The sequence below is a fragment of the Orbicella franksi genome, chromosome 12 (genome assembly GCF_964199315.1).
Source record: "Orbicella franksi chromosome 12, jaOrbFran1.1, whole genome shotgun sequence".
Taxonomy (NCBI): Eukaryota; Metazoa; Cnidaria; class Anthozoa; order Scleractinia; family Merulinidae; genus Orbicella; species Orbicella franksi.
Genome location: NC_138156.1, coordinates 24,963,640 through 24,978,472, shown reverse-complemented (window position 1 = coordinate 24,978,472; position 14,833 = coordinate 24,963,640). Strand labels below are relative to the sequence as shown.

The 14,833-nt window shown below is 38.6% G+C and overlaps 1 protein-coding gene across 1 annotated transcript in view; it reads left to right on the top strand.

The window, feature by feature from the left end:
* The window catches only part of LOC145464275 (brefeldin A-inhibited guanine nucleotide-exchange protein 1-like), a 33,134-nt gene that overhangs the window by 6,326 nt on the left and 11,975 nt on the right, over positions 1-14,833 (top strand). The window contains exons 5-26 of the mRNA XM_081448110.1: positions 282-461; positions 1,866-2,118; positions 2,223-2,491; positions 3,172-3,220; positions 3,735-4,050; positions 4,153-4,387; positions 4,693-4,792; positions 4,872-5,005; positions 5,520-5,640; positions 5,760-6,000; positions 6,807-6,918; positions 7,022-7,056; positions 7,534-7,704; positions 8,760-8,844; positions 8,977-9,142; positions 9,753-9,904; positions 10,397-10,525; positions 11,236-11,394; positions 12,552-12,690; positions 13,122-13,197; positions 13,348-13,388; positions 14,231-14,400. Coding sequence (XP_081304236.1) covers positions 282-461; positions 1,866-2,118; positions 2,223-2,491; positions 3,172-3,220; positions 3,735-4,050; positions 4,153-4,387; positions 4,693-4,792; positions 4,872-5,005; positions 5,520-5,640; positions 5,760-6,000; positions 6,807-6,918; positions 7,022-7,056; positions 7,534-7,704; positions 8,760-8,844; positions 8,977-9,142; positions 9,753-9,904; positions 10,397-10,525; positions 11,236-11,394; positions 12,552-12,690; positions 13,122-13,197; positions 13,348-13,388; positions 14,231-14,400 — 3,333 coding nt within the window. The remainder of the gene's footprint in view (positions 1-281; positions 462-1,865; positions 2,119-2,222; positions 2,492-3,171; positions 3,221-3,734; positions 4,051-4,152; positions 4,388-4,692; positions 4,793-4,871; positions 5,006-5,519; positions 5,641-5,759; positions 6,001-6,806; positions 6,919-7,021; positions 7,057-7,533; positions 7,705-8,759; positions 8,845-8,976; positions 9,143-9,752; positions 9,905-10,396; positions 10,526-11,235; positions 11,395-12,551; positions 12,691-13,121; positions 13,198-13,347; positions 13,389-14,230; positions 14,401-14,833) is intronic.

Below are 14,833 nucleotides of genomic sequence, written 5' to 3'. Positions count from 1 at the left end.
TTCAACAACAACAACAACAACATCAACAAAACTTTATTCCTTTCTCAATGATTTACATGAATTTTAGGTTAATGAGTTGTGTCACATCTGCACTTTATTTATTAAAAATAATTAAGTTAGAAACTTAAATATAATGACAGATGAAGCCACAGGTACATGTAGTCTTGGATAATCTAGGCGGGCCACATCTATATATATATTATACCATTAATATGCAATAAGTATTTGTCAACATCATTATGTCAATGAATACGTTTAATTGTTGTGTTTATTGTCTGTAGGCTTTGCTCACTGCTGTAACTTCGAATTCTTGTGAAGTTCATGAAGGAACACTCTTGCAGGCTGTACGGACCTGTTACAATATTTACCTGGCCAGCCGTAACCTTACTAACCAAAGAACTGCCCAGGCTACACTCAGCCAGATGATAAGTGTTATTTTTCAAAGGATGGAAGCTCAAGCAGTAAGTGTAATTTTATTTCTTTCTCTTCAGGAACCTTTATCATCCAGGGTCCGAAATTAACTTTTTTCCGCAGGCGTCAACTGGCGACTGACATTTTTTTTCAGTCACCATATGGAAAACTGTGGTCTCCAAAAAGTGTCAAATAAAAATTTTCCTTCGCAGCGAAACACAAACCAAACTTTTGGGTCGCCACGGGCTTGCTGGCAAAATATTTGCAATTGATGTAATCAGGAATCAAACCAGTACTGAAATCATCTTTTGACCACTTTGACAGATCTACATTTCAACCTTTTGATGCCCAGAGAATATCTAAATCTTCATCTAATTTCTTCGTGGATGTTCTGTCTCCACTTTGTAATAAATTACGGAAAGATTTCAGAGCATCTTTGGACACCACATTGCCTGAATAAATATTCATGGCGAAAGAACGCATGGGGCCTCTTGCACCCACAATACATATGTTATGGGAAAACCGCTGAAAAAACATGGTGGTGAAGCTTTGCACTGATTGTAGCTGTGAAACGTTGTGGTAGATTTATAATAACAGGAAAATCAGTTTTATACTTCAAAAGCAGCGGAAAGGTAAAAAGGAAGTGACCAATTGGCGGGCGGCTTTGAATTTTATTTTTTAAAATCGATTTGGCTGAAAATCAAAGTTATTGTTTGTGCAATTATCGTGGCATGAAATAGTTAATCGCCCTCTGGCGACCAGTTGTGGAATTCTGGTTGCCAGTGCAAAATTTTTAGTCACATTGGCGACCAGGAAAGCGCAATTTCGGACCCTGTCATCTGTGGTAGTGTTGGGAATTTCAAGTTAGGAATTAGCATTTGTTGGAAGTTTCATGGGTAATATCTAAAATTAGCCAAGCCTAAAAGCAGAGCTCCTGAGTACAATAAGTTAACTGGACTTGAGCCTGCAATCCAATTGAAAAATTGGGCAGCAGTCATTAAATGAAACATGACCTTGTTGAGCTTTAAACCTGAGCCGGCAATGTGGTCACGTGACACTCGTTAGCGGATACCTTGTTTTGACTAGTGTCAATTGACTATAACATGGATGTCCAATGTCAAAGACGTAAGCTGTAAACCAAGCCTGTGTGCCTCTGTCAACCTTTTAGCTGGATTATGGCTGCCATGGTGTGCAACATCATCGTCACTGTGTGTACACGCCCACAAGCAATAACCATAGCCAGGATGTCCACGAGAAAAGCAACTCATGGGTTCCTATGAGTATGGTGCTCCGCTTGGCGGCCCAAAGCTCTCTTATTATCGAGAGATCTAATAATGACTTTTTGTACTTGCCATAAGAATATCCTACATGTAGCTTAGAGTGGTTAGCTTCCATTTACATAAGTTATTCCATTCCTATACAACACCACTAGCAGAATATTTTACAATCTCTAGGCAGCAGAGGAGGAGTCAAAAGAAACAGAGCCAGACACCACATCTGTCCAGACAGCTTCTACCCCCACCCCCTCAGAGACGACAGAGCCACAATCTCCTGACAGACTTGCTACTGTGTCATCAAACTTGGATAATCCTGCTTCTGACTCTGTGGTAGAGGACCATGAGCCAAAGAGTGTGAACACTGACAATGACAGGACCGAGGAAGAAAGTAATCAAACCGATGATGTGGATGAGGGTGTTGATCTGCAAGGTAAGAAACACAATGAACGGAAAGGTAAAAGTTTAAGATTTCTTGAATTACCTTCTACCGTTAACTTCTGACATTAACAAGGAACTTGGTGATTTTATCTTCAGCTGATGAACAGCTTGAAGATGGCACAAAGGGATCTTTAGAGGAATGCAAAGGAGAAACAGGAGCCTCAAGTTCAACTGATGGTGGTAATAACAGTATAGCGGAGTCTACTGAGCAGGATGGGGCAGATAAGGCTGAAGTAGATGCAGAGAGTGCAGGTAAAACTATATCCCAGAATGGTACAGATGGCAAGGAGGACACTGTGAAAGACAACACAAGTGAAGTGACTGCTGACAGCATTCCTGTTGTTGGTGATGAGGATTCTGATAAGGTACAGCTTTGAAGTAAAGCAAAGTTCACTGTGGTTTTAGAGTGTAAAGATTTATTTCAAAAGTTTATTTTATTATCTATCTTTTACCTATCTCATCCTGTTAAGTGATGTACTCATTAGGTAATGTGTTGTGTGTGCAAGTTGTTAACTCCAACCACACCTTGGATAAACTAAATAGAAGGCCGAAAAAGGTCTTGAAAGTGTCAAATAGCTACTAGACAAAAGTGTAAAACTTTTTGGGGCTAGCTCTCCTTCAATTCAACGTACTGAAGAAGGGTTAAACCTGAAAAGTCTAGTTTATGCTAACTATTTGACACTTTCAAGAGCTTCTTCAACCTTTTATGTCATCAGATTAGTTGTCTCTTATTTTACATCTCTTGAATTTGTTACTTAACACTACTGGTAGTACTCAAAAACACTATTTTCAGAGTTTATATGGGAGCCCAGAATGCAAAGTAGAATTTTCTCAGAAGTGTCTGTTGTTAACAAAAATGTCGCTACCAAGGGACCTGAAATATTTGTTTTTTTTTTTTAACATTGCTTTTTGTTGGCACTTTTGAGATACAATACATGCATTGTTCCAAAGTGACATGGCTTGTGTAATACCAGTGTGGGAGGCATATGCTGAGATCTTTATTTTTCTATTTGTTTATTTGTTTGTTTGACTGTTTGCTTGTTAGGCTGAAGAACCAAGCAAGCTTGAGCAAATCAACACTGACAATCCTTCAGGTACTGTTAAATGAAACTAAAAAGCTCTAAAACTGGGAATTTTTATACAGGGGTGTCATGAGTTTCCATCTGCTGGCAAAATCACTATCTACTTCGTGATCTCAGACAGCTACTCTCCTTGCCGTTAATCTGTTGATTCTTTAGCAGAAAGATACTTGTAGCAATGTCAGTCACTTACATGAGCCCCAACAATAATGTTGTCTACTTTAAAGTGTCACAATCTTGTTATGGTATCTATTCCATGATCATTAAGAACTTGCAGACCATAGAACAAAGTTTTACTACATTTTTACTGCATAAACTGTTGTGAGTATAGCAATACCTTGTGTATCATAATTGCATTTATATAACAATTCATGTCAGTGTGAATAAAGAAATTTCATTGGCAGTTTTTGTTTCAAAAAATCATTCCCACTTCCTCTCCACCATTTGAACATTAGTAGTGAAGTTGTTGTCTTAAATAACATTATTATGTTCTTTGCAAGCCTCAAACATGTCTTTCTCTTGTCATTAGATCAAACCATTCTAGCAAATGGTGACATGAGTGAAAGTAGTCCAGAAAAGCCAAACATCAATGGACTTCCACAGTATGACCTCCAGGTACCCTCAACACCAACAGAAACATCGTCACCTATGTCTGATGAGCTAGGAGACACTCACAGTGAATCAGGAACTGAAGCAGAAGGAAGTGCATCATCAACTTCTGTCAACAGTCAAGGAGGAGGAGCTGTCAAGTTTTCTCACATCACGCAGAAAGATGCATTTCTAGTGTTTAGATCCTTGTGTAAACTTTCCATGAAGCCACTGTCTGATGCGCCATTGGATCCTAAGTGAGTGACTCTTTTGACCTAGGAACTGTATGTGGTCTTCTTTCAACTTCATCTCAAACTTCTTCTTTTTTTTTTTTTTGTAAACCTCTTGTTCCATTTCAGGTCCCATGAGTTAAGATCCAAGATTCTGTCTCTGGAATTGATGCTTTCTTGTCTTCAGAATGCAGGACCAGTGTTCTGTACTCATGAGATGTTTGTAACAGCCATTAAACAATATCTTTGTGTTGCATTGTCAAAGAATGGTGTTTCCTCTGTTCCTGCTGTGTTTGAATTATCATTGGCTATCTTCCTTACATTGCTGTCATCATTCAAAACTCATCTCAAGATGCAGATTGAGGTAGACCATTTTGATGTGAAGTTCTGCTCTTTCTTGTTTTTTTTTGGAAGGAAAACATATCATGATTATTTTAATCCATCTGTCCATTTATTCATTCCTTCTTCCATGGGTTCATTTGTTTACTGTCCGTGTCTGTCCATCTGTCTGTCTGTCTGTTTCTGTCTATCAGTCAGTCTGTCTGTCTGTCTGTCAGGCTGTCAGTCAGTCTGTCTGTCTGTTTGTCTGTTTGTCTGTCTACAGGTCTGTTTTTCTGTCAAAAATCTTTTCCAATCTTGTTAGCAATATTTGAACCATCTCTCTGGTAGGTGTTCTTTAAAGAGATCTTTCTTAACATCTTGGAGACCTCAACCAGTTCATTTCAACACAAATGGATGGTGATGCAGGCGCTGACGAGAATATGTTCAGGTACGAGATAAAATATTCTGATAATGGTATGTCCAAAATGCCAGGTAATTGGTGTAATTCATTTTAATCTTTCTTTCAGATGCCCAGTGTGTTGTTGATATTTACCTCAACTACGACTGTGACCTGTCACTGTCCAACATCTTTGAACGACTAACAAGTGACTTGGCCAAGATAGCTCAAGGAAGACAAGCAATAGTGCTAGCTGCAACTCCAGTAAGTTATTGTACTTTAATATTAATAGGTTGGTGTTCAGTTGTTCGAGTAAAGTGAAAATTAATTGCTTGAAAAAACTCTTGGAGAACAAGAATCACAAAGGAACGCTTCAAGATACCAAAGGCTCCTAAAGGAGCCACCCCTCATGAAAAAGGCAATGATCAACAACAACAATGTGCTTTCCATTTGTTATATGTTTATTCAGTGACATCTTAAGACGTTTTGTATGAATATTAATTAGGCCTTAGAGAACTCCAACCTTAGATGTTTCTGTAGATGAGGCGCACCCCTGATTTTTGACTTGAATTTTTAGAAAAAAGGTGCAGCTTATACATGGACTTTTACGGTATCTTGCTTAGAAGCTATTTAGTGCTGGTACATTACACTGGCAAGCATAAAAAGAAAAGTGGATTGGAGAGTGTTTTTCACACCAGTCAAATTAATTAGGAATGATAGGGGGATTCTGTGTTCTTAAACAGTACGTCTTCAGTGAGCTGTGTGCTTTCATCTCTAGGTGCAAGAGAAGAGTATGCGTCTTAAAGGTCTGGAGTGTTTAGTGTCCATACTAAAGTGCATGGTGGAGTGGAGCAGAGAGCTTTATTTAAACCCTCACTCCCATGTGGCTAGCTCCTCAGGTTGGTGCTTAATTGTTTTTCATTGTTATACTTCTTCCAAGTGTCTGTTCAGTTCTATGTTAAATTGCATACAGAGACAGTTGTTCATCAGGTTTCTATTTAACCTGCTAATGTTGCAGATACACCAACACCAGGTGTGAAGAGGAAAGGCAGTATGAGTGAAGCAGATGCTGAGGAGGCAGGAGATCGTATCAATTTGCCAGAAGATCGTATCAGTCTCGGTTCAGAGCTCAAGTCATTTGGTGGAAGCCAGGGCTCGTTGAATTCTACATCAACAGCGTCAACTGTGGCACCAGACAACCCTGAGCAGTTTGAGTCCCTGAAACAGATGAAAGGATTGATGGAGCAGGGAATTGAAAAGTAAAGTGCTTCTGACTTTATTGTAATGGCATTAGATGCTGCCTGATATGACTGAGTTGATAGCTGTACTTCGTGAGTGTAGCCAATGAAACACTTGATGAAAAAATTGCAGCTTCATCGTAACAACAGTGATAACAGAGCTACATGTAATGGGCTGAGTGGGATCCAGCCATTGTTTATGACATCCATAATTCCAATAGCCCAAGGCTTCTGACAGAATTGACTGAACAGAGCGCAGTCAAACCTTCACAAATGAACCAGGACTGTCACCTGTTGCCTTGATCTTCACATGTTGTATCTATAACAAAATTGTTACACTGTGGGTAAATTGTATCATTCAATGATGACACACAAGCTCACCAGGAACATCAAAGGCCCATTAAGCATGTTCAGCTGTGACGGGCATTACAGGAGGTACATGTATTACAAGGTGTGGTCCGTAATGACAACCCTTGGGACCTCTCAAAAGCCGACCCTTTGTCATGGTCACAGACACTACATTTGTATCCTCCCATCAATTGAAACCTCTCCTACATGTAAGTGGATACATATTCTGGTCCTAAAGGTATCTGCTCCCGGAAGGCTTGACTGTACATGTTAAACACATATCTGTCTGGAAGTCAGTAAGAAAATTAATAAAAACATTTAAATCACAGCAACAAAAAGACGGAATGTTAATAACTCTTCTATGTATTTCCATGTGGGTTTATACATTTACCCTTTGCCCTTTCCCATAGTGGACAATATGTTCAGTTCTGTATCCTTTATAGAAGTAACATTACTATGAATTTATTTTTCCTCATCAGATTTAACAAGAGTCCAAAGAAAGGAATAAAGTACCTTCAAGATAATGGCCTCCTGGGACCTGAACCAGATGATGTTGCTGAGTTTTTACACACAGATGAAAGACTAGACAAAGTATGTTTTCTTTTGTAGGAGAATTTTTGCCTTTATGCACACCACTGCAGGAAATGGAGCAAAACTTGAAGAATGTATTGATAATTAAACTGATTTGTTTCAGACACAAGTTGGAGAGCTGATTGGAGACCATGACCTGTATGTATTGAAGCCTTTACTATTGGTCGCATTGCTTTGTTTATCTTGATAATCAGTTCTTATTTTCTTAGTAGCACTTCATTTCATCTTTGGCAGAGGTTGAGTACTGATTATTAGCCAGATGACCTTGCCTAATCCTGCTTCTGCCTTTCTTTGTCATCTGCTCATGCCAGGATTTAAGCCAGGATTTTAAAAGTGGATTTCCAAAATTTGCTATAGAGTCTGCTCAAATGATCAATTTATAGAGCAACATGTGAGACATGAAACAATTTTCTTGTGAAAGTGAGCGTCCACAGGATGCCTGGACACCCATCTGGCTAAAAGCCTGGCTCATATATATGTAATTGACTGAATTTTCATGATGAAGGCAAAACTGAACTTGCTCACTTGTTCGGTTGGTCAGTCTCTTGGTCAATTCCTATAAACATTTTTGTTTCTGAGCTGTGCTTAAAGCTTGCAAATTTATTTTTTGTTCAGGTTCAGTAGAGAGGTGATGTATAGCTACATCGACAAATTCAACTTTACGGACATGGACTTTGTGTCAGCCTTGCGCTTGTTTTTAAACAACTTCCGACTTCCAGGAGAAGCTCAGAAAATTGATCGGCTCATGGAGAAGTTTGCCAGCAGATATCTTGAAACTAACCCCACGTAAGAGCCCTTGATACATGCACATTTAGTGTCATAATAAGCTTTGTTATCTTTTGCAAGTCTGCTGGGGAGTAGAGGGTAAGAGAAGATTGACAGCAGTTCTTTAAACAGGAAGTTGAGGGCATAATGTGTAGAGTAGCAGAGTAGCTATAGTTGATTTTGACTCGTCCTCCACTTGCTTCTTGTGAGACAATTTTAAGTTGTGGGTGATGATTTTTCCTAGTTAAGAGATGACTGGGGATGAGTCTGCAGTTGTTTGGGGTATAACTCTCGAGCTTACATGTAAACTGCTGGATTTCAATCTCATTGAACTTGCAGTCATCTTTGTCACAAGAACTGTCCACTGGCCTTCAATTGTATCCTCTATATAGGGGGTAATTTTCAGTCCAATTCTGTCTAAAATGAAGACTACCAGAGAGATGATATTTCTTTTTGTTATACAAAATTAAGTGGTCTACAGAGTGGTAACAAATCAGTGAAAACAATATCCCACATGTGAGGATATCATTTTTGTCCCTTAACTGCACTAGAATTTGTTGGTGTATGATTGAAATGTTTTTGGATCTTCTTTGGAAGTCTTCAGCAATCTATGAAAATCTTCAGAAATTTTTTGGAAGTTTTCTGAAAATGTTCGGAAAAGTTTGTCTGGCCTTTGGACACTTTTGGGGAATCTTTGGAAATCTTCAGAAAGTGGTCGGAAATCTTTGGAAAATTGCAAAAAACGTCATATGAATGTGTTACGAGAATTTTATGTAACAAAAAGAAAATTATGTGGTTACTTAGAGATATGAAATTTCTCTTTTCATGTTGAAAAGTATTTTACTTGTTTGCTGCGCTTACTCATGAAATATTTTTCAACAGTTAAAGAGAAATTTTGTGTCTCTGTGCAGTCATGTAATATTCTCTATGCAATAGGTGTTTTTAAATTCTAATCTGTCTGTTGAAAATGCTTATTGCTATGCATATATGCTGACAGATCAGTCCCTTTGTACAACATAGTTAATATCACTTGTAGATTGTATTACTAACGTGAAACTTCATTTGTTCAATTCCAGTAACACAGTTTTTGCCAGTGCAGATGCAGCTTATGTTTTAGCATTCTCCATCATAATGTTAACAACAGACTTGCACAACTCTCAGGTGAATGTTTCTGCTGCATATGCTGTTCTCTACTATCGTTAGATTACATCATGAAAAGCAACTTCATTTTATCAGATGATATTGTCCCTGATTAGCACACAATTGCTAGATATGGCTTTTTTTGCTCTGCAGGTAAAAAGAAAAATAACCAAGGAACAGTACATCACAATGAACAAAGGAATCAACGACAGCAAAGATTTACCACAAGAGTATCTGGAGTCTATTTATGATGAAATATCGCAGAATGGGATTAAGATGAGAAATGCACCCAAAACAGCTAACAGATACAGCACTATCTGTAAGTAACATCCAACTATGATTATTTCCTTCTCGATAAAATAAGTACATGTAATCAAGAAACAACCATTTTGTGACAAAATTGGAAAATGGTTAACGAGAATAACAGGACACACATCCGACCCACTTAAAATCACTTCAAACAGAATAGCAGAAGACTCGCTTATCAACTCCAAGAACGAATAAAACTGTTTTCAAATTCCACTTGCGATGGTCACGATTGCCGCACACTCCCACAGAGAAAGGACATCTCGTGTTGACTCGCATGAAGATAGAGAACACGTGGGCTATTTTAAAGGTTTTTTTCATTAATAAATTGACATTTTTATTAATATGGCGGAAGATTCACGAGATTGGAACAACGAAATAAATTTCCAGCTACCGCGGTTTACAGTTTTTATATATTAATTTTTCATTTTGAAGTGATTTTAAGTGCGTCGGTGGTTGATAAAAAGACGTGATGTCTTGTTCTTGTTGTTGTTCTAACACATTCCTGGTATCGGCAATTCAAATTTCCCATTGGAACAAGGTGGTTTTTGCAGAATGATGTTCCCTTGAGAAAATACATTATTGTTGTTTGTCTTACTGGCGCACCTTTCTTCCTTGTTTAGACCTTCAGAATGAAAAACAAAGAAGACTTCTTTACTACCAAGAAATGGAACAAATGGCTCAAACAGCAAAGACATTGATTGAAGGAGTGAGTCAGATTCAAACCACATTCACATCTGCTACTCATGTGGAGCACATCAGACCAATGTTTAAGGTATGGGAAGTCTTTAGTTGAATAGAGCAATTCTCCTAACTTATTTTGATCCACTTCATTTCATTTGAGTTCTAGGAACTTAATGGCACATTTAATATAACTTCAGGGAGTTGCAGTGGCCTCATAGTTAGTACGCTCATCTCTGGATCAAGTGGTCCGGGTTTGAGGCCTGGCTGGGGACACTGTGTTGTGTTTTTGGGCAAGTCACTTCACTCTCACAGTGCTTCTCTCCACCCAGGTGTATAAATGGGTACCGGTGAATTTAATGCTGTTGGGGGGGGGGGGGTGACCCTGCGATGGACTAGCATGCCATCCAGGGGGGAGTAACAACAACAACAACTTTATTTGTACTCAGCTAGAAATTAGACGAACAAATATAAGTTAAAGTAAAAAGAGTACATGACGCGCCAATCTTGTCAGAGTAGAAATACTTGGCTTGTATGCAAACTTTACCTTACATTAACTTGTTGTTTGGTATAATTTCCTACCCAGGTTACATGGAGTCCATTTCTGGCAGCATTTAGTGTGAACTTACAGCACTGTGATGATCAGCAAGTGGCCTCACTGTGTTTGGATGGCATACGATGTGCAATCAGAATCGGATGCATATTTGGAATGCAGGTATAGACGGTTACGTGAAACAATTGTGAAACAATTGGCGCGGCTCAAGGTTTCTGAACGTTTCTCCAACAAGACTTGGAGGTAGCGTGGCCGAGTGTTAAGGCCACCGGACTTGAAATCGCGGGTTTAATTCCCGCTCTGGCCACTTAGGCCTCGCCTACACCACGCCTGGGGAATATAAAAACGGAGTTTTCACTCTGAAAACGCATCAAATGTTTTCCGTCCACATTATGCTCTAGGGATATGACAACGCAACAGTCACCGGTTATTTTGGATTCATGGTCGAGGAAAACTTGGGTAGGGAAATCGCAATATTATTGTTACTCCATTGTTTCCGAAAAGCTCCGTTTCCAAAATGTTTTCCGACCACACTAAGACGCAAAGCCGGCGTTTTCAAATTCCTCGGGTTTGAAGAGGGGACGGGGCGATCTTGGCAGACCCTAGTTCAACTTCACGGTCATGCTTGTAAATAGCTAACTGGTCTGCCTCGCCCTGCCTCCCTTAAGCGCATTATTTTTAATAGTTGATATATTTCTTTATTCTCAGTTTAAGTTGCATGCCTGTGAACTACATGTAGCTTGGTGTAGCTAAGCGCATTGACCACTATGAACCACAACATTTGAACATTTTTTTTGAAGACACGTACTGTGTAATAAGTTTTATAGTGCTTTGTTTCATGGCTTAGATCACACGTTCATCTTTTCTTACAGCTTGAGCGTGACAGCTTTGTCCAGGCTCTTTCTCGGTTCACGCTCTTGACAGCAACAGCAGGATTACACGAAATAAAGACAAAGAACATTGACACAATCAAGACACTTATAACTGTAGCACAGACAGATGGTAACTATCTTGGCAGGGCGTGGCATGAGGTAATGTAAATTATACTTAGAATTATGTTCCAAATTCTGTTTGACTTTATTTTGTTAATATACACACATTTCTATAAGAATGTTATATTGCTCTTCCTGCCGAGGCTGAGTATTCTTATATTTCTGCCGATTTTAGGCTGAAAATATCTTTGTGAATATTCTTAGATTATAGCGTATGACGTATCTGTTTTCGAATGTATTTGATGTCTGGATGGTGTTAAAGTAATTTTGGAGTCAGGCTAAAGGCATTGAAACCTGATATCACGCACATAGCTTCTCGCAGAAATGATATCAGCATTGAACATACGGCTAGTGCTGTTGCTTTTTGGCTACACTAGTTTTGCCGTTTAGAGAAAGGAAGATTTCTATACGGTTTAGTTAAAAACATATAATTGTATTGTATTTACAAATTTTCAACGTACAAAATTATGTTAATTTAAAAATATCAGCTTCGGGTTTATTCTTAAACTGAAATATTCTTAAAATTTCGCAATTTTCATCCTCCATGTTCTTATAAAAAAGAGTGTACTCTAACACTTGAAATAAACAGTGTTTCAAGATTGTTACGAATATTGATATATGTTGATAGATTAAATATGTAAGTAATCAAAGAAATAATTTAGATTGTTCGCTCTCTGTAAGTACGAAGTTATTCATTCATTCATTTATTTTTTTGTGTCGTTTGTTCTTGTTGTCTTCTTTTTCTTGTCTAGTTTTCTTTTTTGTCACTTGTAGTATAACGTAAGCTACTAATGTTAACTTAACAGCCGTTTATTAATTTTTAGCCTATGTTTTTTTTTCACAAATTGATGTTAGCATGAATGAAAATAAAAAATGTGAAGGAAAAAAAAACTTTAAGATACTAAACTGTATTCACTAGCGTATGTTTCTAAAACGTAGAAAGTATTAAACGTACCACAATTTTCTTACATGTCACGGTCAAGTGACTGCCAGTTGTACATAACTTCCTCGGAGAGTTCTAGAAGGTTAGTAGACAATTTTCGTAAAAAAGATTGACAAGGAAGATTTAAAGTACACAGCTGAGGCTTCCACAAGAAAACTGCCTTGAGTCAAGCCATAAGATAAGACTTCAACCTTGATTTTATCACGAGATTGATCATTGATCTTGACATTTACTGAATGCTACATCTGTGCAGATACTCAAGTGTATATCTCAGCTTGAGCTAGCCCAGCTTATTGGAACAGGCGTCAAGAGTATGGGTCCCGCAGGAGTGGTGGGGCAAGGCATTTCCACCCCAGTATCCATGGGCACCACCGGTCTAGTACCCTCCCATGGTGAGTGTAACCTTTACAATATACTGATCAACTAACAAAGTGTTTGACAGGAGTCTGTTGGTTTCTCAGTTAGTCGAAAAGCAAGCAATGAAATGAAACAACCGTACAAATAGTGAGCGACTTTGACTCCTCGGCGTTCAAGAGTAGCAGACATAATTTGGTATCAGGGGTTGGCCAAAAACTTTCTCAGGGTGGGCAAGTGTAGGCTCGATTACCAGCCGCTGTTCGGGAAAGGAGCCTGCTCTCCTCCTCCGAAGGGAAGGAACGAAGACCAGACTCGAGAAATTCTAGGGCAAGTGAAGTTCGTGTAACAAAACACAAAATTTCCTTTTGGATTAAGTATCACTCTTTTCGGAGACGTTTCAAAGTAAGTTTTAATATGTTTGTAATTCCTTAATTTCATTCCATGTTTTATCGTTTTTTTCCCTCAGATCCCAAGAAAATTCAATATATTCAAGAAACAGTTGGTGAAACGAGTTCTCAGAGTGTTGTGGTTGCCGTGGACAGGTGAACATACATACATACAAACAAAAAACTTTATTTTATAGGCTAGCATCTCCGAGAAAATTAAATCCCATATGCGCAGAGATCTTTAAACCAAGTTAATTTTGTGAAGCATTTTTTTAATTTGTTTCTTTTCTTCTGATTGTTTTTCAGAATATTTACGGGATCCACTAAACTGGATGGAGATGCAATTGGTATGTATTTGAGGCCCGCATAGACCGTTACTAATCGAATCAAGTCACGTTTCGGATTACGCATCTCGCGTGACAGTCCCCAACGTGTGTCTTAAAGACATGGTTCTTGGTTACTTGTGGGTAAAACTTGAGATTTCTAAATCTCAAGAGACTGTGAAGCTTCAGATCTTTTTTGGTGTTTGTATTTTATGGAAGGTGCACATCTCTTCCAAGATATCATTTAGAGCGGTTTTCAACTGAGTGTCATAAAACCAAATCTAAAGTGATCACAAAAATGTTCAAATGTTGTTGTTTGTAGTGGTTAATGCGCTTAGCTTCACCTAGCTAGTTCACAGGCACTAATACAGAAGGAAACAAATATATCAAGTGAACATAATTGGCTTTACAAATCCAATCTGGCGGAAGCCAGACTAGTTGGCTATATGCGAGCATGACTGAGGAGTTGAACTAGGGTCTACTGAGAAACAACCCCACCTCAGTAGCCAGAATGGGACTTGAACCGGCGACTTCCGAATTTCAAATCTGGCGCCCAAAACACTCGGCCACGCTGCCTGCCTGTCACTCTGATCTGACCAATCACAAAGGATACGGACAATTCAATGAACCAATCAAAACCGGGAGTGAATACATGTAGCTGACGTGAAGCGCGGGAAAACGTGTTTTAACGAGTCACGATTAGTTTTTGTTTTCCTTCTGATTGGATGAAAAAGTGGCGCGAATTTTCTGAGCCAATCCTGTAGCGAAGTAGCCGATCACTTTTTGACACTCAAGAGAAAACTGCTCATCTGCAGCAAATGATTAATCAAATTTTTCTTACAAGTGTATGTGTTTACTCTCAACAGTGGACTTTGTTCAAGCTCTAGGAGCGATCTCATCAGATGAACTCGCGAACCCTACACACCCTCGAATGTTCAGTTTACAGAAAATAGTCGAAATATCTTATTACAACATGAACCGGATCAGGCTGGAGTGGTCCAGAATATGGGCTGTGCTAGGAGACCACTTTAACAAGGTACAATCTTCGTCAACTTTTGGTTGTCACAATTTGTTTTAGACAGGATTCCGTACTTTTTTTTTAAGTTAAGTTTTTAGTGGAGCTCCATATGGTGTTACGAGTCTTGGGTCACATGGTTTTATTAAACCCGAGGGATTTTTGCCGAATAAACAATAATTAATAGAGTTGATTATTGAAAGCTGCATTCACAGCATGGGCCTTGCTTAAAGGAGTTCAGTTACGGTATTTTGGGTTATTTTCGCCTGGTACAAAATTACCTTTAAATTGAAGGAAACCTGAAAATAGTAGTTTACTCAGATGGAAAAACACCAAAGAGATACTAATAAGCCTTTAAGGAGCAAGTGGAGAAAATTAATACGGATAACAAAACGACAACTTGAAAAATTTAGGCTAAACTTTTCAAGATGCGCGACCCGTGACGTAACTCCTT